The sequence below is a fragment of the Cinclus cinclus genome, chromosome 8 (assembly GCF_963662255.1).
Source record: "Cinclus cinclus chromosome 8, bCinCin1.1, whole genome shotgun sequence".
NCBI lineage: Eukaryota > Metazoa > Chordata > Aves > Passeriformes > Cinclidae > Cinclus > Cinclus cinclus.
In genome coordinates, this window is record NC_085053.1 from 26,890,069 (window position 1) to 26,914,906 (window position 24,838).

At 41.7% G+C, this 24,838-nt stretch overlaps 1 protein-coding gene across 4 annotated transcripts in view; it reads right to left on the reverse strand.

Annotated features, from left to right (window-relative positions):
- Positions 1 to 24,838, reverse strand: part of DAB1 (DAB adaptor protein 1) — a 98,476-nt gene that overhangs the window by 6,558 nt on the left and 67,080 nt on the right. The window contains exons 7-14 of one of the 4 annotated variants that reach the window (XM_062497563.1): positions 23,849 to 23,914; positions 19,626 to 19,685; positions 9,867 to 9,923; positions 7,009 to 7,071; positions 5,794 to 5,902; positions 3,542 to 4,090; positions 2,620 to 2,747; positions 1,642 to 1,713 (exon numbers count right to left, since the gene is read on the reverse strand). In XM_062497563.1, the coding sequence (XP_062353547.1) occupies positions 1,642 to 1,713; positions 2,620 to 2,747; positions 3,542 to 4,090; positions 5,794 to 5,902; positions 7,009 to 7,071; positions 9,867 to 9,923; positions 19,626 to 19,685; positions 23,849 to 23,914 (1,104 nt within the window). Of the gene's footprint in view, positions 1 to 1,629; positions 1,714 to 2,619; positions 2,748 to 3,541; positions 4,091 to 5,793; positions 5,903 to 7,008; positions 7,072 to 9,866; positions 9,924 to 19,625; positions 19,686 to 23,848; positions 23,915 to 24,838 lie in introns of those variants that run through there. The other 3 variants (XM_062497566.1, XM_062497565.1, XM_062497564.1) reach the window with 3 other exon arrangements.

Sequence of the window (24,838 nt, forward strand, 5' to 3'; positions counted from 1 at the left end):
GATGCAAGGCTCTACAGGGATTAACAAAAAATGCAGCAAAACCATATGCAATCATTGGTAATACATTGTCCTGGGAGCTCTGAATTTCAGAGCCTCCCTGACTCTGATAAACCATAATAAACAGATGTATGTGGGTTTCCAGAGTGTGGGACTCAGATAAAGGGCAATCCTCTTTCATGATGTAGGGAAGAACTCTTGGAGTGTTCTGAAGCTGGGATAGCTGAGAATGTCAGTGCTGGCCAAGGTCAGGCAAAGGCACAGCCAAATTATCATGTGGCACCATCCATCTGCAGCAGCAGCTCTCACTGGAGTAAATAATGAGTGCACTTGCTGGAGCAGCTCACCCCAGCTTGACTTTCTCCTCACACTGTCACTTCTACACTCAAGGAGACACAAAGCTTAATGCTTAATGCTACTTTTGCTGCAGCCCCCAGGAGCTGAGCATGGGTGAAGCTACAGAAGGGGGAGCACCACATATGATTAAGAGAGAACCTCATTATTCCCAAGTGGATCAAAGCTAAGTTACTGTAAGATTTTTTAAAATCATATTTAATGCACAAAGTAAACTGACTCCTAATGAAACTATTGAGTTTAAACTAAACTGAGGATGGGTAAGTCACTGGCAAACCCAGTGGAATTTCTGTACAAAAATGGAAAGAGTTCTCCCACTGCTCTGGATTTGCTCCAGGAGCTCTGTGCTGGAGCACAGAAGCCACATCAGATCGTGTATTTGGGCAACACCAAAGAGGAATGGCAGACGAGGAGAAGATAATGAAACATATTCTTCAAACAACAACACTAGAGAGTATTTGCATGGAATAACAATGCTTAGCATTCATAAAACTTCGTAGCTTCACTGTTTTTTTTGGCAAAATATATTTACTGTATTGAAACAAATCACAGAACATTCACAGGCAGCCACATTTTCTATGTGTTCTGTAACACAAAAGATGAAAAGATCATCTTTCCCGTCTGTCTGGGTTTAAATGACTTACATTGATGAATAATTTTTAAAACATCAGTATGCCAATGGTAATATGAATGATGATAATTTTCAGATGTTTTTAATTTGCAGTTAGAGATAAAAATACACAAACCCATTTCAATATTTTTTACATGCAGATAATAAACGTGCTTCTTCTACTGATTATCCCATTGATTTAGGGTAGAGACATTCACATATCATTACATAATTTTATTTAATGATTATTATGTCTATGGGTAAGATGTCTTATTCCATTTAATATGTTACATCTGACTGAAGGCCAGGGTGGCTTTGATAAAAAAATGCTCTGCCTAATACATTGTTAGTAATGTCTCAGTTTCCCTATTTGCCATCAGAATTTGAACAAAAAGTAAAATAAGTCTACATTTCTTTAAAGCATGCAGGCAGCTGAAACACACATATTTGCAGAAGCTGCAACACTCAGTGAATGGCAAAAGCCATGCAGACCACCAAGCATGAGAAATATACTGTGGAGGATGGAGAGGCAAAACAGAAGAGATGAAAAAGGAAAAAAATAAACCATGCATCCATGAAAGCAATGGCAGGCACTGGTGGAAGAGCAAAAGTGAACACCTCAAGGTGTAGAGAAAAAAAGGACAGATACCTACCCCAACCTGTGCTATCTAGCTACCGACCTGTGGACTTATAGTATCACCAGTTGGCTCACCAAAGGGATCACTGTTGGAGGAGGCCTGAGACCCATCAGGCTAGAATACAAGAACATAACACCTTTTTTTCTCAACAATAGAAAGTGAAAAGTCAACACGAGGTTATTTTCATGCTGTGGGCATAACAAGAACATCCTATCTCATGAAAACCAGGGAGTGAGGCCTCGCCACTGACCCGCTCTCCAAAGCTGTAGAGGTTTCCTACAGCTGCTGCAGGCACCAAAGGACCTCACCAGCTCCTGCTGGAGCCCAGGCAGGAGCTGCCACAGACTTCAGAAGGTACTGGATCAGGCCAACCAGAACTGCAAAAGGCCCTGAAAGCCATGTGGAACAGAAAGAGTCCAAGCTTGGGTTATTTTGTACTTTTTGTTGTACTGACCCCTGTTGCCTTTGGCTCACTCGGGCTCCTACCTCCCTAAGACACCTGGTGATTTACTGTCATTGCTTGGATAACATTTCTTGCTTTGGTCCATAAAGGCACAGAAATCACATACTGAGGGCCAGAACATTGAGGAATGCAACTAGGCAAGCAACTGGGATGCAAGAATGTTCAAGGCAACATCAGCCATCATCTTTTAACACACAAACTCTCACATCTTTCTCTGCAGCCTCAGCACGTTTGTTGTTTTACCCCAAACTTCCCTACCATGAGTAAAGTGACTGCTGGTGTGCTAAAGAGGACGTTGGATAAATCCTTACATATGAACTCTGAGTTTGGCTCCTTGTATGCAGTGATAGTGCACATCAGCAGAAATGTTGTGCTAGCAGCTGTCAAACCCAAAGCAGGATGGGAATTCTGGCTGCAGCTCCCCCATAAGCACCACCCAGCCCTACTGGAAAAGTTATTTCCGACACTACAGACCAACATTTAATCAGCTTTTATCTTTTCTAGCTAAAAGGAGACAGTGAGGATTTAGAAGATTTAGAAACCTTGTTGCTACTCACAGCCTCTGGCTCCTCACTTTTGCTTGGGCTTTCAAACCCCTCTTCAAAGAGGTCATCTGCAGCAGGGTCACTCGTATGGGATGCTGATGATTTTGATGGAGAACTCTGTCTGGGTGCAGGGGTTGGAGCTAAACAAGGATTAAGGCAACAGCAACAATTATTCTGTTGATTTCTTCAAAAAGACACTTCAGCACAAAATTTGCTCATGCTTTTACATCCTTCAACTTTCACCACCCCCGAGAATCATTCTCTAACGAGGAGCTGCAGGAGGTAAATTCAGGCACAGTTGTCATAATCAGTCCTATGTGTTTGATTTCATTTGGCAACTTCCAAATTAAGTTTGGCTGCATCTGGCCTATGTCTTTATGAACCTGGGAGACACCACTACATTGCATTAGGAAGGTGTGAGTCACCTGCCAGGTAAGTGAAAAACGTCTCTGACTGGCCCCTGGTGAATCTCATGAATTTCTCTTTTCAGCAATCTGCAAATCCCCCACGCCACGCTATGAACACCATAAGCTTATTTTACAGCTCTTCAATGAATTTCCCTGTGTGTCCAATATGTCAAGCTAATAAAATAAATACCCATCCCCTAATTTCAGCGAACTATGGATGGGACATAAGTGAAACCAATTGTAAGGTGGAATGTCATGGGCTTCCGCCAACCAGTTTGCATGTTCCCATCACAAAACAAGTATTACTGTTTTAGAAATTAAATATCAGACTGTAGCTATCTGGACCATTCATTTCTGTGACCTCTGAAATTCCTCTCTGGTATTTTCCTTTATGGCTGGAACACATTTAAGCCAGAGCATGCATGAAGGTTCTCAGTGTCTGGGCTGGAATTTTAAAAGAGACAGAAGTGCTTTAAGGAGCAGTCATGTCCAAGGAAAGGGATGGCTGAAAGCACATAAATACTCACGTGAATTTGTAGATGGTGTCGTGGAAGTCACAGGAGTCAAATTTAACTGAGAGATGTCGAAGTCATCACAATCATCTGCTTCCTGTGCCATCCCAACTTTGTTAAAGTAACTTGAGAAGGCCTCTGAGGTACAACTGAGGGAAGGCTGATCTGGTTTTCTTGATGGCACTGGTGGAGGCTGAGCCATCTGGAAATCTTTAAACATTTCTTTTCCCATTTTCTGTCTGGGCCTGTCTGTCTGCGGACTCGACCTGTTGGAATCGCTCGTGGGCGGGACGGCGGCTATAGGAGCAATGGTACCTTGAAACATGGCTGCTTGTAAAGGCAAAACAGTTTGTGTTGGCATGAAGGCAGTGGGCTGGAACTGGCCAGCCACGGATGGCCACGGCTGCTGGGTGGGAGGAAAGATGCCGGGCTGGCCCCACGCGATGGGCTGTCCTCCCTGCATCACCTGAGCGACTGGAGGCTGGGCACCCATGGCCAACTGCTGTTGAACAAGTGGTTGCTGTCCCCAGAAGGAGGGCAGGACAGCTCCCATGGCAACATAACCTTCAGGGAATAAAGAGAGCAGGAGGGGGGGAAACAAACGGGATGAAAGATTTTAACGGCGCAGAAAAGTGGCACAATAAATCAGAAACGTGCAAAGCTGCACCAGTGATCCCAGAGCTGCAGAACGCTTGGAAAGAAAACTGAAAACACTGAATTCCCATCACTACACAAATACTCACAGACAGAACCACAGGCTGGTGGACTCTGCAAAGCAATCATCTCAAACTGCATCATCATGCTGCTGCTACTACTACTACTACTACTAACAATAATAAAAAAATCCAACCCAGATGATTTCAGATTAAAACCCTCACACTTGGTTATTACCCAATTATTTGAGAACATCAAAAAGATCTTGAGTTTCTGCTGCAGTAAATACCTATTAACAAAAAGTGCTTCAGGTATTAGATGAACATAACCTCCTCCAGTTGAGGAGGAAATTAAAGATTAAAACTAAAATGATAATTGCTTCCTGTCAGACCTGAAGCCTCCTCTACAGCTACCAAGAGTTTGACTGTGTAGGAATTACAGGATCAGGTGTTTTTTTATTTACAACAACAACAAAAATGCTCTAAAATGAAAACTGCTGTAAAACATTTTACAAATTAAACTACCTAACAGAATTATGTTCCACTGATAGAAGTACTGAGCTTTACGGATATGCTGTTTCACATTTAAATTCAATACTTATCCCTAATACTTTGCATAATCTAACTTCTCTCTCAATTTTAATACTGCTATAGCTTTAAAATTCATGTTTCCAACCTGAGTGTTTCCATAGTCCTCCTGTACCTTTTCCTCTTTGCTTTATTTCTAGGTTGCTTTGAAATCACAAACGTAAGGGTGGCTACTGCATTGTAAAGGGAAAAGCCCAGAACTCAATACAATCAAAAATAAGGAACTGAACTTTGAGAGACCTAATTCCTGAGTGATGAAGGAGCTCAGATACATTCCTGTTCCAAGAGATGTCCAGGATGGATCCTCCAGACATTCTCTGATCGTGCCCCTGCTGCGACCTCATCCCAGCAGAGAAGGTTTCCATCGACTTTATCCCCAAACACTTCACTGCCACTGTAACCTGTCTGAGGTGCAGTGGCTAATCTGGTGCCATCAGAGGAGGTAACCAATTACAAAGTCACTGCTGAATGATTCAAGGCACTCCTCCTCCTCCTCTTCCTCCTCCTTCTCCTTTCTCTTCCTAAGTGGGGCTGAGAGCACTGGGAGAGATCAGCAATCAAACCACAGTGTCTGTGCAAAAATCACCCAGCTTTTGAATTCTAAGCACTCTGAGGAACACAGGGAAGTCTAGAGGACATTTCAAGATTTGACAAAGTGGAATACCTTTGAAGTGCAATCAAATTCTCAGTCTCTGTTCACAGGAGACCAGAGAACCCCCAAATCTAAACTAAATGCTGTTTCCTCTCTTGCTCCTGTACCTCGAAGTTCTGTTATCCAGATGGCTGAACTATGCTTGAACTCCCGGTGACTTTTTTGGCTTCTGCTTTAAAAAATGTAGGCAAATTCAAACTAATGTACTCCCTGCTTGTTAAAGACTTGCTTTGTCTTGCCCTGAAGCACTGACCTCAAAAGCCTTCCCCACTTCCACCCTGCTAAAATCAATGCCCTGAGTACTGAAATGTAAACCAGAGCTGGGCACTGATCCCCAGTCTGATTCCAGACTGTAATTCCAGTGCTCTTCTTACCTGAGGGTACGGCAGCAGTGCTGAAAGGTACAGAACCAAACATGTCTGTACTAGCAGGGAGTGACTGGGATGAAGATGGGATAAAGGCATCACCTGGAGTAGCAGGAGTCTGCAGGGAGACAGGGAGAAAACACAAGGGTTACAAATCAGCTGCAGCTTCTGCTGCAAATTGCTGTCACATCACCTGGAACTCTGAAAATCCAGGTCTGAAGTGAAGAATGAGAAAGAAGAAAGAATGGGAAGATTTAGAAGAGAAGAAGCAATAGAAATAAAAGTATTAGAATTTGCTGGGGATGGGAAAAAAAAAAGGAATTGAGAAACTTTCTATTAGAGGAAAAAAATCAAGGTGAAATTTGCCTAGAATACATCACATGCAAAATACTGACATAATTTCTTTCTCCAGGACATACAGACTTGTGATTTTAGGGTAAGGCAGTGACCAAAGTTAAGCTATTATTGACAGTTAAGGTAAATGAAGTATCTACAGGAAAATTGAATAAATATTGCTTCTAATTAACCAACAGGACCAGAATCATAGGTCTACGTTAAAGGAGACACCAAATCCAATTGAATAAGCTGAGAAGAAAGGCTTTGAACATCTAGTCCCAGAATGATCCAGAATATATTAGAGATTGAGGTCCCTGACCTCACAGCACCTGAATTTTCCCAGTATATTCACACTTCCCTATAGCTTAATGTACGGCACAAAATCTTTATACAATTTTTTTTTTGTCATCCTATAATGCTGAGAAACTTATTGAGACATTTTTTTTTGCCCTTAAAATACATCCAGCCCTTTCTCTTTCTCTTTCTCTCTTTATTTCCCTCCTTTAACACCAGTTCTGGGATCTGTGCTTGGTGGATCCAGAGACACAAAATACGAGGCTGTAACTGGATCTTCTGCAGTGCAGTGAGAGTGCAGTGAAGCATTTCCCTCTGACAAACACCAGGGAAGCAGATCTGCAGCTCAGGTTGCACCCTACGTGACACTTAACACTAGAGCAGAAAAATTAAAATCAAAGCTATTTTTGCACATTGTCGTGAAGCAGGGACTGCACGTTCAATTTACTTCACTTTTATTTTCCTGCAACCTAAAAACTACTTTGAAAACCTCCCCCCTTCAATGGCTGAGGACACAAATTGTAAATGTGCTCAATAAATGTGCTGAAAATAGCATGCAGGGAAAAACACAGTGCAATTTCCCTGAGTACTCACTGGGGGAGAGGTTACATCAGGAGGAGTGGACATGTCCCCAAAAAGCTCTAGTTGGGTAACAGCCTGTAAAGAGAAAAAAAATAAATCCATTTATCTCTTGAGGAGAAGAAACTGTGAGTTAAGTAGTTACAACTTGTAAAGTTATATGCTAACAGCAAACAAGATAAACCTTCCCAAAGTCCTGCAGGCTTCAGCTGTGAAGTCCCACATGCAGGAAGCACACAGGCTCAAGCTGTGGGATTTCAATATTGCTAATGGACCCAAACAGCCAACAACTCACTATAAAAACAGTTCTGTAGGGAATTCTCCAAAATGAAAAAAAAAATGAACAAAACATGAAACAACTATCCAGAACAGGACTGGATGCATTACTGCTCTGCCTTTAACATCAGCGAGTTCCAAGCATGATTTACAGCCAGTCCTTTTCCCTGGCTCCTTTTCTAAACCCTCACTTCAAGGTCTTAGAGCATGGCAGCAGCACATGGAGTGCCAGGAGGATACAGAAGGGAAGGGTTTTTAAAGCACTGCCTGATTTCCCCTTGCCCATGGGACAGGTGTGACCTGGATAAGTGGACTTGAAAGAGGATGCACAACTGGGTTATTGCAAGTTTGTGGCTCTACATTTAATTCTTGTTAGAAATATTTCCTTGGGATGTCCTTCACAGGGGGCTCAAAACAGGTCACCCATGCAGGCCTGGCTAACTGGACCAGAAGAAAAAACACACTTTGTTACAAGAAGCAACTTGAGTGGCTGCATAATCAAAGCTCCTTCACAGATTCTAGAGCAAAATTCACTCCCCTCTACCCACCTGCAAATGAGTTCAGCTGGACTTCAGGGATGTTAAAGCACAGATCCCTCAGAGCTCTGCAGAAAACCTAAACCCCATCCACCACCACTACCAGGGTGGTTATACTGGAAAGCTTTGGGGAGAAGGACTTCTCCTCACTACCTTTCTTACTGGTTTAACCAGTATCACACCCAACCACACCCACAAAATATGGGAAGGCACAATTCTCATTATGAACAAGATTTAAGGCAAATCTTAGGTTAGTTCATTGAATCTTCTCCCCATCTTAGGCACATAAACCTTGGATCCTTCTATCACATGGCTAGGTTTGACATTCAGTTGAGCCTTGTCCTGGAGAAGTAGCCCCTGAATGCTTTGGACAGTAACCAAACTGGCAGGTCAGGCTTTACAGCCTTCCAAGAGACAAAGATCACCCCAAGATTTTTTCCTGCCTTTAACCTTCCATTATAAATTATCCCATAAGGAGTAAGACTACACATATCAAAAGTTTATACATTTTGTTCAATCTAGTCTCTATTCCCACACATAAAAGCAAGACCACCATCACTTAGAACTGGAATTTGTCCAAGCAGCTCTTGTTTATTCTCAGCCTCACATCACAATGTACCCAGGGATGAATTATCTCACATTATGTTTTATATTAAAGAGATCACATTGCTTTAGTGCTGTAACAGTGCATTTTCTTCTTATGGGCTTATATATCCCTCTAAGTATCTGCATGGAAATGCAGAAGGGAAATAGAAGGAAGGCCACATTTTCTTCTGGGTACACCAATTCTAATGCTCTGTACTAAAATACTGCCAGGAGTAGCTTTTGAAAAAAAACACCCCAAACAAGCAACTAACCCAGCCTAAGTCCCTTCTGCAGTGTGCACAAACACATCAGGCAAGGGTTGTTAAAATGCCCAGGAAAGTGGGAATAATGACAACAGCAGCACTCATTTGGAAATCACTTCAAGCCTCCTGTAGGCACTGCTGACTCAAGAGGTGTCAGGTGACATTGAAATACTCCAAGAGCCACTTTCTTCTCATCTCTCCAAACTGCTTGTTTAGCAGCACCCCAAACCTGCCCTCCTCCTGCCTCCCTTGTGAACTATTCACTGTTTGCTGCTGAGGAACACTTGTGTCCTTTCCATGAACAAAAGCTCCCCTGTGCCTCCACCCCAGGTGAGGGAGCAGATGAGCAAGCCAGGGAGGATGGGAAAGGGCAAGGTACACACAGCTGTGTGCAAAGCTATACATTTTTTGGTGGAAAAAATAGCATAGGTTTCACAGGAATGCTGGAAATTGATAGTCAGGATACTTTTGAACTCTGGATTATATGACATGCATCTGAAAGGTGGTAACTCAGACCCCTGTGCTTCCATACTCCTGGATAATGGGAATAGTAATACTTCTCAGAGTGCTTCAAGGTGATAGATCTTTGGATACTCTTCACAGATGTAATTCTGTTAAAGCTCTGCAGACACATTTCTAAACAGGCAGCTGGAGAGAGTGATAGGAAAGTCAACAGCATTTTGTTATAATAAACCCTCACTCACAATATTCCCCAGGAAAAAGAAACACATTTACAGGGGAATTATTTTTTTACAGAATAGCAACCTTGTATGTAACAGGAGCTACAGAACCACATCAGAGAATGTGAACATAAATTTAATGAGAACACAACACCTTCATTTACTGACTGGAGGCAGCTTTAAACAGCAAGCCTTGGAGGTAGATTTTAAAGTCCCAAATGGTTCAGGAGTCTTTTTTCTATAACCCAGCTCTCAGCCTGAATAAATGAATGCATCTTCTCTGACACAGAGCTGCCTTTATCTACTTGGAGCACACGAGATCCTGGACACCAAGCACTTATCTTTTATTTCTGTGATTTCACTGTCACTACAGAACTGATTTCACCCCTTATGCTTCATTAAGATTATTCACATCTGATATTAGCTACGTTCCAGTGAAGTTAATCCCAAGATGAACATTTTCCAATTGCACTGTTCCTATAGATTATTTCAGCTATATTTCCTTAAAGTATTTTTTAGTTTCACAACCTTACCTGAGTGACTGAAACAAGATTTTCATCAATGTCCAGCAATAAGTTTCCATTCTCCAGCTGTAAAGCATGATTTATGAAATGAGATGAATGATTTATGAAAATGACATGAATTTCTGAGCATGAAAATGATAACCTCCATAATTATTGACTTCAGCACTGAAATGAAAACCTTTTCCATCTTGCTGTGAGCAGAGGTAGGAAATCAGGCAGTCAAAACAGTGAGTCTGAATGCTGCTGGTATGTGGGGCAAACATACACTTCATTTCTGCTAAATCTCATCTTCTGGTGCATAAAGCAATTTTACCACTTGTGACACACCTATTTATTTCCCTAAATATTTATTAATTCAGCAATAAGCATATTCAGTGAGCTCTGATCCTGCTTACATTGATGGAACTTTTCCCTGGCTTGGCAAAACAAGGGATTTAAAATCCTCAGGGGAAAAAGAATGATTGAGTTTTGGATGATAAAGGCCCTAAAACCAAGTATCTTCAGAAAAAACATGCATTTCTCTAACTAGGGAAACTGTAACATCAATGTAAACATAATTAGGATAATTATTTTCTTTCCATAGCAATTTTGAAAATAACATGAGTCAATTCAAGTTATATTTAAATCTATAGTTTGTGTGTATGTAAATATACGTGGAAATATACTGCCCTCAATCTGTACTTATCTGTGTCCATCTACACTTAGCACTTATTATCACTTCAGAATGCTAAATTTCAGGTAACATTTATTATAGTGGTGGAGACTTCAGTTCTGCAGACACAAACAACAGCAGGCTGTCAAAAATCAAGTCTAAGATGACTGAGAAGCTTCATACAAGTTACCAGTAATTCTATGTCACTTAAATATCTCACAGCCTTGAATGATTTTCCCCCCTCATCTCATCACAGAGCTGGAGAGAAAGAAGAAAAAAAAAAAGAGTGGGAAAAGCAAAGCCAAAGTAACATCATGTCACTGTGCACAAACAGGAACAGATACAGCCCTGCACCTTCTTGGAGCTGACCCTGCATTCCCCTAGCCCCAGGTAAGGAAAGTGTGAGGGAAGCTCTGTCCATTTACTGAAAGAACTCCAGGGACTTTGAAAATGCTCTTTAAATAAAGCAGAAGGCTTTCAGAGGGCTTGTTTTGGCCAGCAGCTCATTACTTTGTGCTCTGACAAGCCCCCTTGTTTGCCCCCTTCCTCCAGCACCAGAAACCTGGAGAGATGCTCCAGTTCTTGGTTTTAATCCATGGGAGGATTCCTCCACAGAGTGATGCAAAAACTTGGTTTAATTAATCAGAAAGGCACAGGGCTGAATGTGAAACCCCCCTCCAGCTCAGCCAGGCCCTCCCCAGCAGCCAGGGTGGAGGAAGGAGAATTAATCCTTGTGACATGAAACCTGCCATGAAAGCTCCATCTTCCTCTACATGTGAGACATTCTGTAAATCTTTCAAACATGAAATATGTAAATCTGCCTCCTCAAAGCAGCAGCACCACTCCAAGCCAGGAGCAATTTTAAACCACTCCAAGCCAGCAGCAGAATTCCTTCCTCATGACACTTTTCATTATTCACTAAAAAAGAACTTATTGTCCAGGAGCTGGAGAAAACTCCAGAGTGCACAAGCAATGGCAATTACAGAATTACAGAACAGCCTGAGCTGGAAGGCACCCATAAGGACAAGAGACAAGTGAACTGCAGCTTTCATAAACCACATAAAACTGATCTACTTCCACTCCAGTACTCCCTCTGATCACCAAGTCCTCTAAAAAACATCTTTTCTAAGCCATGCAGAAGTTCAGAATCTAAAAGGGAAATCTAAAACAGGGCTCTTGTGCTCACATGGGTGTGAAGCACCTTCTTCTTTCACTCCCATATACATATCAAGCCACAATATCCAACTTCTGCTACTCAGTCTGTTTTTCACCAGCAGCAAGGGATCTATATTGACATATGGCACGAGAAAACCTGCTTAATACTGCTGTACTTTTGCAAATGAGATGATAAAAGTAGCATCTCACTAAACGTGGTTTTGTAATCTCAGAGAATGGAGCAAAGATGGTGCTTAAAAGCATGAAAAAAATACGTGGTAATTAACTTGTAACAGCTCAGCAAGAAAAAAAAAGAGTACGAAGGATACTAAATATAGCAAACAACCAGCAATTAGTAATTAACCTTTGAGCTGGGTATTAGCTATTCAACTCTTTTATGGCAGCAGAGGGATTTAAACTTGGTTTCCTGCACTCAGGGTGTTAAACCACATAGCCCAGCAGACAAAAGAGGAGTCACCCAACCACAGCCTCTCTGCATCTCCAATTCCCTTTTTCTGACATGGATTTTACATGGAAGTCAAACGGTTGGTCAAACTAAAGATTTTCTATCTTATTTCAGTTGAACATGTAAATATTTTGGCTATGACAAACAACTTTTCTGATGGTTCAAATGGTTCAACAAAGCCCCAGTTGTTTGCACCTTCCACCACATCTTGATATTGCTACAAGCTCCATGAGCTGCAAGCAGCTTGCTAATTAACCACAACTCATTCTAAGAAAAACAATTAGAACCACAATGAAGGAGATGTAGGCACTGTGACTAAACCCATCATCAGTCAAACCACGTCTGGTAGGTTGAGACACACGGAAAACATCCCACAGACATTGTTTTCCTGTAAAAGTACTGCTGAATTAATGAAGTGGCATGGGAACTCAACAAAGAATTGCTCAATTACTTCCCAATTAAAGAGAATACACAGAAGAACGTGTGTCAAGAAAAAATTGTCAATGTCTTTGCAATCTCCAGCTTCCTACAGATCCTAGAGACCCTCAAATGCCACGAACTCTCCCAGTTACAGACTGCTGTTTCCATCCCAGATTTACAGAGCTACAGCTGAGCACAACCCTTTCATTTTAAGGCTGCTGTTAACATTTCACTGCGGAATCAAGAATGCTTTGGGGTGGAAGGGACCTTAAAGCTCATCCAGTTCCAACCCCTGCCATGGGCAGGGACACCTTCCACCAGACCATGCTGCTCAGAGCCCCATCCAGCCTGGCCTTCCAACACTTCCAATGATGGAGGCAATTCCCAACCAGTACAGGTCATGTCAGCAACATGAGCTGCCATAAAACCACTGATGGATTCTTTATCCAAAATACAGGCATTTTGGGTATCTGACACTGCACAGGGCAAAAATCCAGCGCTCAGAATCCCATGGGATGTGGGAATTCTCCTGTTTAAAGATCTTCTTTTCAGTTCCACAGGGTAACTCTGAATGAGTGATCATGACCATTCTCCTTCAGGGAATTCTCCTGAAGCCATAAATCCAAGTCCTGGGTGTGATGTACCCAACTACAGGGCAGCCTTGAGCTTCACTGCATTGCCCAACTGTCCAGTTTCCTTTGGTGACTGGGAAGCCCTGGATGTGCTGGTTAAACATCCTGTTAGTCAATCCTGCACAGCTGAAGAACTGGGACTGCTGGATATAATTGACATCCCAGATTACCGAAGCATGTTGAGGGAATTGAATTGCTCCACTGTTGCTCGATAGCTTCCTTTAAATTAAGGAACTCTTCATATGATCAAAACAGATGCTTACTCATTTGTTTATTTTCTCTTCATTTGCAGGGAACTTAATTCTGAATTCCCTGTGTACTTGGGGTATTTACTCTTATAGGAAATGGTATTTGCAATGCTTCAATTACCACTTTTCCTTGACAGACTCTAATAAATCAAGAGTGCACCAGAGTGACTCCAGCTTGCAGCCCTGGCCCACACTGCTCCCAGGCTACACATTCCTAAGACAATGAAACTTCCCAGGCACAAAGGGTGCTGGTGCAAAGGTCCCAGACACATGGTCAGGACAGGGAAAGAGAAGCTCTTCCATGTCAGGATCACAGCCTGGGGACAAGGGGTGGCTTCCTTTAACTGCAGGTGGGAGACACAAGAGACGATGAGAACCCAGACTTCCACATGGGAGCCAAATTCCACTTCTGGACTTCAGGATGCTTGCAGGGAATAAACTTAACAGTGGAAGGGAATAAGGCACAACCTCATATTTATTATTTAAAATACTTGCAAGGCACCATTTGACAGGTGTACCTACTGCTTTTCAAAACAACAGCTGACTGGAACTCTAACCAAACTTCAGACACAAGTTAGTTCTACCTTCATTACTAAATACCATGTCATCATGGTATTCTCCAAACTTGGAAATCCCATGAGTTTCAGCAGGCAAAAAAGCCAGATACCTCTGTACCTAATAATGTAGGGTAGCACTGAATGCATTTGCAAAAATTAAACCCCTAACTGTGCAAATGATGAAATTTAAAGCACGAAGTGATGCAGACCAGGTAAAGCTGCAAACTTCATCACTTAGCAAGCAGGTTGTAAATAAATGTTTTAGCAAATTACTCTGAGTTGTAAGGCCCTGAACAAATCCAAAAGTAGTGAATCAACACAAGGTGTAGCTGTTAATTTAATGTATCAGCTTCTATCAGAAAAAAAATCTGCATGGGTCATATTAAATAAAAGACAAAAATATGTGACAGAACTTTGTGACACAATCAGTGGGATCCATCTATGGTTCAACTGCACTCTCTTCTCCACTTTGGAGAATATCAAAAGGTGCAGAATAACACCCATAAAAATGCCCAGGCACCCAGGGAAGTTTAGGAATGCAAATACACATTAAGCCTTTAGACATGTGACCCAACAGATTGCTTAACTCAGAGGGGCACTGAAATGTTCACCACTGATTTATATCACCCAAGTTCTGGATTAAAAACAGAAATCTAAACTGCCACACACATGGCAGCCCCCACGTGCCCCACAGCCACCAAGAAAACTGTGTCACCACTGCATCTCTGGGCTTGATTTTATTTTGTTTTTTTCTTCTTGCTGCTTGAACAGCACAGAGAGAGAACAGTTACAAACTGATCAAGGGCAGCATTGCTGGATTACAGCTTCCCCACGCTGTGTGATTACATCCCAAAATCCAAAAGGATTGCACTAGGAAGTGAATTCAAAGCTTTGATGGCATGTAATCATTCTGCTGGTGGAGCAGGGTTTAGGATCACACTGGGGGAATGGTATTACCCATGCAGGATGGAAAACTGCTAGCAGGACAACTCCACCAGATTAAAATCAGCTCAAGATGTGGCCCACAATATCCATATGGTGTAAAAGAACAATTGAATTAGGACATTTTATTCCTATCTGTGAAACAGCATTCCTTCACTGTTAAAGCCTGCTATTTGACATGCCAGATATACAATCAGGGATGGTCTGAAACATGACATTTGCATGGGCAGATTTTGAATGCTCAGAAACTCACCAGATTATCTCTACTTGTCTATACATTAACAAAGGATGAATTCTAACATCCAACCCCTCCCGATTGCTGGAAATCTGATTCTGAATTCAGGTTAGCAGCTTTCCGAATTGTCTTGTTCTACCTGGCAGTGCAAAACCGATTTTTCAAGATTTGGTTAAAATGCCTTTAACTTTGAGCTCGAGTGTTAAATTCCACATAAACCATGTACTTAACACACATGCAGGAACTTCATCACTTTATGTTGATGATGATGTTATAAACTGGGAGGATTAAGGAGGAGGACCTAGCTTCTGCTTCCTGTGCCAATGAAGTTTTTATTAAGGAATAAACCAGAAAATATCCCACAAAAGACAGCTCAAAAATCCCCCTGAACAGTTGGATGGGGCTTGAAGCAATCTGGTCTTGTGAGAGTTGTCCCTGCCCATGGCAGGGGGCTGAAACAGAAGATCTTTAATGTCCCTTCCAATCCAAATGGTTTTATGATTTCCATTCTACGACTCTGTCTAAAAAAACAAAGGCCCACCAAATCATCAACCCAAGCCACAAAGACATTGTGCCAACAAATTAATATATTTTCCAATTTTGCAACAAGTAGCTGTTCCTGTTAGAAATGCATGTCTCCCACTGCACTATTAAACCTCATACATGGGATTTAATTGAGTGTGACTAAGTCAGGACATTTGAACACAGGTGTCTCTTGCAGCAAATGTAAATAAAACTGGACAGTTTTCCCAGCACAGATGGCCAGAGACCAGGACTGTACACTCCTTTTCTCCTCATGTCTGAGGACTTGATCCTGAAGCCTGACTGTGGAGGCTGAAGTCAACATCAGCAGCCTGCAAGTTGTTTCTGCAAAGCCACTGATGCAAACTTTGGGAGCAGCCAGATGTGGGAATGGCACTGCAATCCCAGCCAGAGTCAAAGCTGAGCTTTCCCAAACACACCAGAACCACCAAGCAGATCTTGTGGTGCTAAACCTGAGTGTGCTCAGGTCCAGCTTCACCTGCTCCTCCCACAGCATGTCCTAAGAGAGTGGAATTTCTCCCTGTCTGCTCCAGCCTGGTTTGATATTCCCCATGTAGCTGGCCCCAGCCAAATGCCTGCCTGCATTTCAGGCAGCTCTGATGCCTTGGATCTTTACCCTGCAGTGAGATGAGTTGTTTGAAAGCCTTCATGAAATTGTTAAGCAGATAGTTTAGACATTTTGATGAGGAGAGAAGGTTTTATTGTGATGTGACTGACAATCTCTGTGAAGGGTATTTACAGTCTGACTCTTATTACTAAAAACACCGTGACAGGTAGAACTTGATGTGGATGTTTAATGGGGAGATGAAGGCAAATTATGACAAAAAGAACTCATTAAACATTTCCCTTTTTTTAGAACAGTTAATTTCACACACAGAACTAGAATTTCTAAGTGGTGCATGCACCACCTAACAGAAGATTTTAGGGTAACGCTGCTTTCTTTGTCTTGATGCCTACTCTCAGTGAATGGGGAATAGGAGAACTAGTCTAAGGACAGAGCAAAGACAAAATAACAAATTCAAGAAGTGTGAGTTAATACAGAGGAAGGGAGAGGTACTGGGAGGGAACTGAATTCCAGGGAAAGTGTAGGTCTGGAGCTCAGCTGCACACCCAGCAGAGGAAAACCACAGGAGAGCAGGATTTTCTGGGAAGGGATGCAGCAGAGAGATGGGGAAATACAAGAATTACATTGAGTAAGCAATCTTTTCATCCCAATGTCAGAGAAGTGACTTGGCAAGCAGCCACTGCTGATAATTGAGTTCAGTGGGTCCGTTCCAGCCCCGGGATGTGAGGCTCATTCCTTTCTGCCTCATTTGCTCTGTATTTACATTATTTGATATCGGAGATCATGAGGAGCCAGGCTATAAAGCACTTTGACACCCTCTGACAAACGGCCTCACACAATGGCACAGCATTGTTAAGTATGTGAATACACAATTTTGAACTCTCCTGCTCCTCCCTGGCACCACCAGGGAGATGCTTCACACCTTCAGCCTCAGCGGGATCCCATATCCAAGGAGAAACATTTGCCCAAATGGTTCAGGTGCCTTCGGAAGCTGTATCTTACCGAAAATCAGTGTGAATTACACTGCTCAGTTTCAAAGCAGCCTCTGAAATGGGGATTCTGCCCTCAAGCCTTTACACTGTGGTGGATCTCACCCCACCTAAGCCTAACTTTCAGAAGCCATCATACCTGCAGGTCATTTAAAATTCATCTGCAGCCACAAAAGAACCATGTGCAGATGTACATTTGTTTCTATCTGAGAGGGACATGCAGATGGGAGGAATTTCACAGACTCAAAGAATCACTGAATGGTTTGGGATGGAAGGGGTCTTAAAGATCATTTCATTCTAAATGGAATTCTCCCACTGGAGCAGGTTGTTCCAAGGCCAATCCAACCTGAGAAGTGGCCAATTCTCTCCACTGGCTACAGAGAGACAAGGCTGGAGGGCACCTGGATGACCACTTCACTATCCCTCACTTTTCTCCATTTTTTTTTCCCATAGACTAAACCTGCCTAGGAACACACCAGAGGAAAATAATCCCATGATGGAAACTCCGTATCTGTCCAGGGGCCATGGGCAAGTCTGCCTGAATTCAACCAAAACTTGCTGCATTGTTAATAAGAGCTGAATGTATCATCAGCAGAGAATTCATAGTGCCTGAAACCTATCATGAGCCACAAAAAAGTTTCTCACTTCATTCATCCATTATGAAATTACTGAAAGCAAGACCTCCTAATAAAGGAAGTGTCCTTACATGTTTAAACCAGGTACATGAGCTTGATTATTTGCCCTCAGATTGAATTTTAGAGGTTTATATAATAATGACAGCAATAAATTGAAAACAAAATTATGGCAAGCGTCTCAATGACAGTCTCACATGTGGAAGGGTGAGCAATAAATCAGATGGGCAGTGGAATATTAAATTGCTAATTTTAAGCACTCTTTTTCCCCCCCTTTTAATACATACTAATATAAGAAGGTGAAACAGGATCTCAGCTACCTCTTTCTTCCTCTTCTCCTTTTCTTCATTTATTAATGTACAGACATTGATTAGAGAAAAAGCTTTAATCCCTTTAAATTTAACCATGAACTAGCAAAAAAAATTAAAAAAAAGTGCAACCAGCTTCATGGAGATGGCAGATTAAATACATTTGATGATGACAGAGTAGATTCCACGAGTCCTGTATCTTGCATCCTCTATTTACAGGACAGGGTAGTACCAGAGTGTCTCTGCAGACATGATTGCAAGCACTGCACACCCAGTCACACTGCAACAACCTAAATTACACACTGTACCCTGAGTGAAATTGAACCATCACTGAAGGGATAATAAAAGAGTCACAGGAAAAGCACAGCAGAAAAATTGTAACACTGAACTACATGAAAAACTACATGAAAAGTAAGTGGAAAATTCAACAGCTACTCCATGCCCACAAATACCTCCATCAGTGATGCAATGTGAGTTATTTCACCAGATTTTTGCTGGTAACATGAAGATGCCTCCCTGCTCCTACCGGCTCATCATGAAGTATTTCTGGCAGAGTTTGTTTGTTTGTTTGTGCAAAGCCCAGAGGTGTCACAGTCCAGGTCCCCATCCAGCCTCTCCACATTTTCTTTTTCTTTTTTTTTTTATTCCATACCTTGTTTGGCCCAAGCTGTGCAAGTCACCTGGTGTAAAAAACTCTCCTTCTGTTGAACACAGGCATCCTCCCTATGCTAACACTACACTGAAATCCCTGACCTTTTCCTTGGTTTTTCTCCACTCCCACACAGATCCTTATATTAAAAAAATACTGGGTTTTTGTGTAACCAAAGCAATCCAACAATTTCTTGAGGCATTTATAGCACAAATATATACTGAACAGCAGAACAACCCTCCAGCAAATGCATACCTTGTTCAAAGGCATCTGTCACTCCTCTCAATTACCTGTTACCATTCCTTATATATTTTGGGAATAAATGTTTCACCTTTTCAAAATGCCAATACACAGAACAGAAAAGGTGTTTTTTGGCTAACATTACCCCTATTTTTTAATCTATTCCTGCCCACAGAAGGCACAGGACAGAAAAAATTCCGCTGAATTAAACTTGGCTTCTTGCATACTTAGAGCACTAGAGAAGCAATGCACATTTGGGTACCAGAGGGGCCCTTCTAAACCAGGCAGCACCTCAAGCATTAACAGGCAGAAGGCTTACTGCCAACTCCTAACCACAAATAACACATTTAAAAATGGTGACTTGCCCAAAAATGATTTAGAAAAGACAGAAAGGAGATTCAAGCAATGAATGAGATGGATATAAGTGACATCACAATCCCAAACAACCCATAACCCATATTACAAACAATAACAGAAGTCACAGAAGCTAAAAACCCCACTTCCCTTACTGTATATAAATAGGGAAGATACTTACACTTACAGGTTGACTTTTTGGCACATCATAAACACCTTCCTTCTTTTGGCTGGTAGGAACCTGCAACAGCAAAGGAAAACTGAGGTCACCACAAAAGCAGCTTGGATGAAAAACTGTAAAGAGCAATTGCTATTTAAGCACAGGGTGTACATACATGAGTAGTTCATTTAATACCAATTTTTTATTACTAATGAAATTGAGGATGGTTCCCCTCTTATCCAAGTAGAAAATAACGGAGAAAATACTGAAGAAATTAAACACCTATCTAAATTTTTTACAGCCCAGCAGTGTTCAGATTTCCATTCTCAGATAATTTTGGTTCCATGAAGTCCAGATATACTTGGAGCTCCTATCTACCTAAATGGCTGTTTTTTTTCCTTTAACTTGGGGGTTAGAGATGTGCAATGGAAGTTATGGCCAGGTGAGTGCATCATCTCCTCAGATGAAGAGACACAGAGTAGTTACCAAGGTGAGGGTAAGAGATGTTTTTACCTTGTGTCAGATTTCTTCCTCACAATTCATTTCATTGGCTAAAAAGAGTCCTAATACTGCAGTGGTGGGGTCTTGTGGCTGCTCTATGAAATACTTGGTTATAATGCTGCAATTTTCCTAGGGAATTAAGGCCTCCTGAAGCCTGGCACAGGAGAGATGGGCAGGGGACAATGCACTTAAACTTTGTGAGACTTTATTTGAGCCACCAGTCATGATTTATAGCCAGGGGATTTACAACCTGCTCATGCAGACCCAGCTGTTTTGTGGTACTGGGCTGTGCTTGCCCAAGAACCACTTGTTTGCATATTTATAATTTGTGATTGTATTTCCTTTCCTCCCTAGAAGCACTGAGTGTCCAATTTAAATGACAAAAGCAAAACCAACGTGTTCTAACCAGTGGGGCTTTCCCACCAAATAAGGCATTCAGAGTACAAAAGTTACATTTCAGACAACAATGAAACCTCACAGGTCAATGAGATGATATTGCAAATATGATAAAATTATGACCTTTTTGTTTTCTAAGAAAGTAAATATCTTAAGGTTCTGATATTAAACTCAGACTGGTCTAGGGGAAGCTGAAGAAACATTACTTATTCACTGTGATGTGATATCATTTCTTATTCTGTATAAGATTCTATATAGAAACCTCTCTGTACTGTTGTCCCTACTGTTCTCTCACCCCATCACAGACTCTACAAGAAACTGTGTCTTTAACTTGCTGCACATTGAAGAAGTTTGTTAAGAACTCTCAAAGAAATGGAATAAACTTAGTGGAAGATGTCTTCTATTCCTATTCTTGGTTGTCTCTGGCCATTTCCACTAAAGCCAGTATTACATTAAGTATGTGATAAATATGTAAATAAAGTGTAAAAATTCAGCGCCATGGCAATAACAGTCTGGAAAGAGAGAGAGTTATAGGTGACAGTGTGAGAGCAGGAACCAGGAATGGTCAATTTAGGAGCCACTGGAAAGCTGAGTCTTCACAAAAGGAGGGGAAATGTAGAAAGAAAAACTTTTTTCTGAATTTTCATTAGGGTGCATTTTTTTCTGTCTTCTTTGAAATGTTTTCCTTTCAGCTATTCTCCTCTTCCTCCTTCCAACCTTTCTGTGAAGTCATCCCAATTTGCACCTATATCCAGAGCTGACTGTGAACTGAGCATTCCCCTGCACTATCAATCCCCCTTTTTCTACACCAATTTATACTCAGAGAAGAGCTCCTTACATCTCATATGAAGACAGAGAAACTTTCCTGACAGCCATTTCTCCCCCCCAACTCAGCGCTGACCTGCTGCCTTTTCTTGCTGTGCACCACCACATTCGTCTGCATCTCTGCTTACACTGGGGGGGGGGGGCTGCAAGGAATTGGTGGTTTTCCTTCGATTAACAGTACCAGAAAGAGGTCCCAGCACTATTTCTGCTGTCAGCTTTGTCTCTGTGACAGGCTGTGAACAATCTGGATGTCTTTGCATCTTGAAGCAATAAAAGCACCACAATTCAGAACCCTGCATCTTGGATTGTCAACTCCTCACAGAGCAGAACTTGCCTCTCCACAGAGACCAGTGCTGCCACACAAACACTAAACCACCCCCCAAAATCCCATCTCCACCTCACCAGAACAGCAGGCAGCACAGGAGATGCTATTAAGCAATCTGAAGGTTGGTATGTGCTCAGTGATTGAGTCCTTGCCTAACAAATTACAGCAACTTACATAGATAATATTGAAAGAGCAGACCCAGACAGCCTTTGGGGTAATGTATCAAAGAAAGGTGACAGACGGAGAAAGAATGCTTAAAAGGAAAGCTGTGACCTCTATTATGCTAAAAAGAAATAGAAATTGTCGCTTTCTGCAGGTATCTTTCATCTGCAATTCCCCACGGGGTGGGAATCTCTCCCACCAAAGGAGAAGTGAATTTGTTGCATGCCAGCAAATGAAAAGCCAGAGCAGCACCAGCAGAAAGGTTTGGTGAGGCTGAAGCAGGGCTGTGAGAGGTTATTCAGCAGATACATGTTTAGCAATGTCTGTGATGGGGAATGCTTCACAGTAAATAATAGAAGCTGCCACATATACACAGGTATATGCATCAAATTAAAAATAAACCAAACAAACCAATCAACCAAAAGCACCAAAAAAATATAAAACAGGCTCTTTTCCGATTTTGCTTTTAACAGTAGCCTGATGGTCCTGAGATTACCAAGATCTTGTAAGAGAAACAATTTTGGGAGTGATCTGAGTGTAAAATCTGAGCTGTGGAGACCCAGATTTGTGGAAGCCAAGAGCTCAGGAAGCCCCTGGGAGCTGGGAAACTCATGGCTACAGAGACACCTCAGCATCCACCAATTACAGAGAACCCACAAAATGACTCCTAACTCCCCAGTTCAGCATTTGCTGAATTCAGGTAGTGCCTGTAGTAAACACAGAGGACAATGCCAGACTGTGAATATCCAGAGTATGGATATTCAGTTGCACTGGGAGCAACACCCCCATTTTGCTTCCTTCCACCAGTAATTCTTTGAAGTGCCACTAAAATCTCGACACTTTGATGAAACAGCAATCACAATTTTTTTTCCTCGAATCTACTTCTCGTGGGATTTTTGTTTCTGACAAGTAGACCAGCAGTTTTTTAACATTTGCTGAGAATAGTCAAACTTTCAACACTGAAAATGTTCAGCCTTAGGCAGACTCTCACCTTGAGAGCTTTGCATGTCTTGGTCTGGAGATGCAAAAAACTGCATTTTTGAGTGTGAGTGGTGGGGGTGCCAGGGGAGCAGCAGGGAGAAATTAAATGAATCTCATATTAATGACCTTCTGATGGCATCTATAAGATGTCATTTTCTAATGTTTAACTTGCATTTCCCTTTCCCACTCAGCTCCTTTTTATTTTCACTTACAGCTACATTAGCAACTCATTCTTTTTATCATCTACCTACATTTTCTCATTACAAAAATGCCTACCTTACCATCTTTTCCTGTAAGTGGATCAACCTCTAGTCCAGCTGGATGAAATGCTTAATCACTGCTTGAAACTTCTTTCCCTCCACACTGAGCCATTTCCTCGAGTCCCAATTTTCTCACAGTGCACAAAGATCTCTGTCTATCCTCCGATTTGCCTCAAGTATGTGATACAAAATGAATTACATTATATTTTAATAAACCTCATACTGATCCCTTGAGGATAAATTGAACGACAAAAGATTATTTTATATTGCTTTCAGTGCAGTTTTTTGTCACCGTGAAGAATGTGAGCTTGGGCTTTGACATAACATATGCACTCTGAAAATGGTTTCCCTGGTCTGGGGGGATACCCCTTGAGAGCTCCGAGATTTTGGTCAGTTATCTCCTTGGTTAGATAGAAACAAGAGCAGCACCACTGAAATTTCTAGGAACTGCTTGGATGGCCTGCCAACAAAACATCTTCAGTATGTTTCTCAGAATAGGTGCAAAAAAATTTCAAAAAATTAACAGGGAAAAAAAAAAAAGAGAATCTCCCTTTATCACCTCATATGGTGTACTCAAAAGTTTATGAGTTGACAAAGTTAATATAAATTTGCAGAACCTGATATGACAAACAACAGAAAAATCACATTGGACCGGGCAGATAATGTCACCAGAATGAAATGCCAAGAGGTTTTTGGTGATGGATGAAAACTAAAAGCGAGCTATGTATGAAATGCAGTTTCATCAAACGCTTGCGGTCGTTGCGATGGGAACAGCGAGGGGAGAGGTTTTATACCTGATAAATGTTTTCCTCCGTTTCAGGCTCACGGATGGGCTCGTGTCCAGCCTCAAACACAATGTACTATGGCACCAGCGCCACAGAGGGACAGTCAGAGATGAAACAGAAGGGAAAAAGGCCATTTGGAATTCCACATCAAAACAAAGGCAGGCATTAAAGAAACAACTTCAAAGCACAGGCTGGCAGCAGGACAAGGTTTGCTGGGAAGCACCAGGAAAGGTTGTTTCATATTTCATAAACCAGCAATGAACAAGGCTAAATCTCCTCTTAATGATCATTAGAGCAACTCCCTAATTCTTCCTCGCCAGGGAGACTGCCTGTGGCCCAATATTAATTTTCTGAAGGCAACATGAATTTTGCCTCTTTTACATAATGGCAATTATTTCCACATATATTTTTTATCTATGAATAGAAGTGCTACATCCAAGCTGGGAGAACAGGCTGGTGTGCGTGGAACAGGCCACATGGCAAAAGGCTGTCACAACACTTTTTCATTTTCAGGTTCTTCCTTTATTGTGAAGAGTACAGAACAAAACTCCTGACATTATAATAGCTGAACAGTAATTTAGGGCATCCTGATTCTTATCATCTTTCTTGCTGCACCTTAGGCACTGTTCAATATTCACTAATGGTTGAATTGGTTCCTTTCAGCGTGGCTCCCACTGATATGCCTAAGTGGAAGAACACAAAATCCCCAGGAAAAAAAAAGTAAACTATCACATATTTTGTTTCAGCACAAAAACACGAGAATGAAATTACATCTTTTTCTTCTTCACACTCAGCAGGGTATTGGACATGAATATATTGACACATTTCTGATAATCATCTTTGCTCCCAGACATTTTTCTTGGATGAAGCGAGACTTAAAATTCAGATCTATTATTAAATCATAGCTCAAACACCAACAAGGGAGTGTGTTACAACATCAATGCTACTGTTGGGGTTTTTTTTTCCCAAATATTCACTCTCTGAATTAAATTCTGGCTT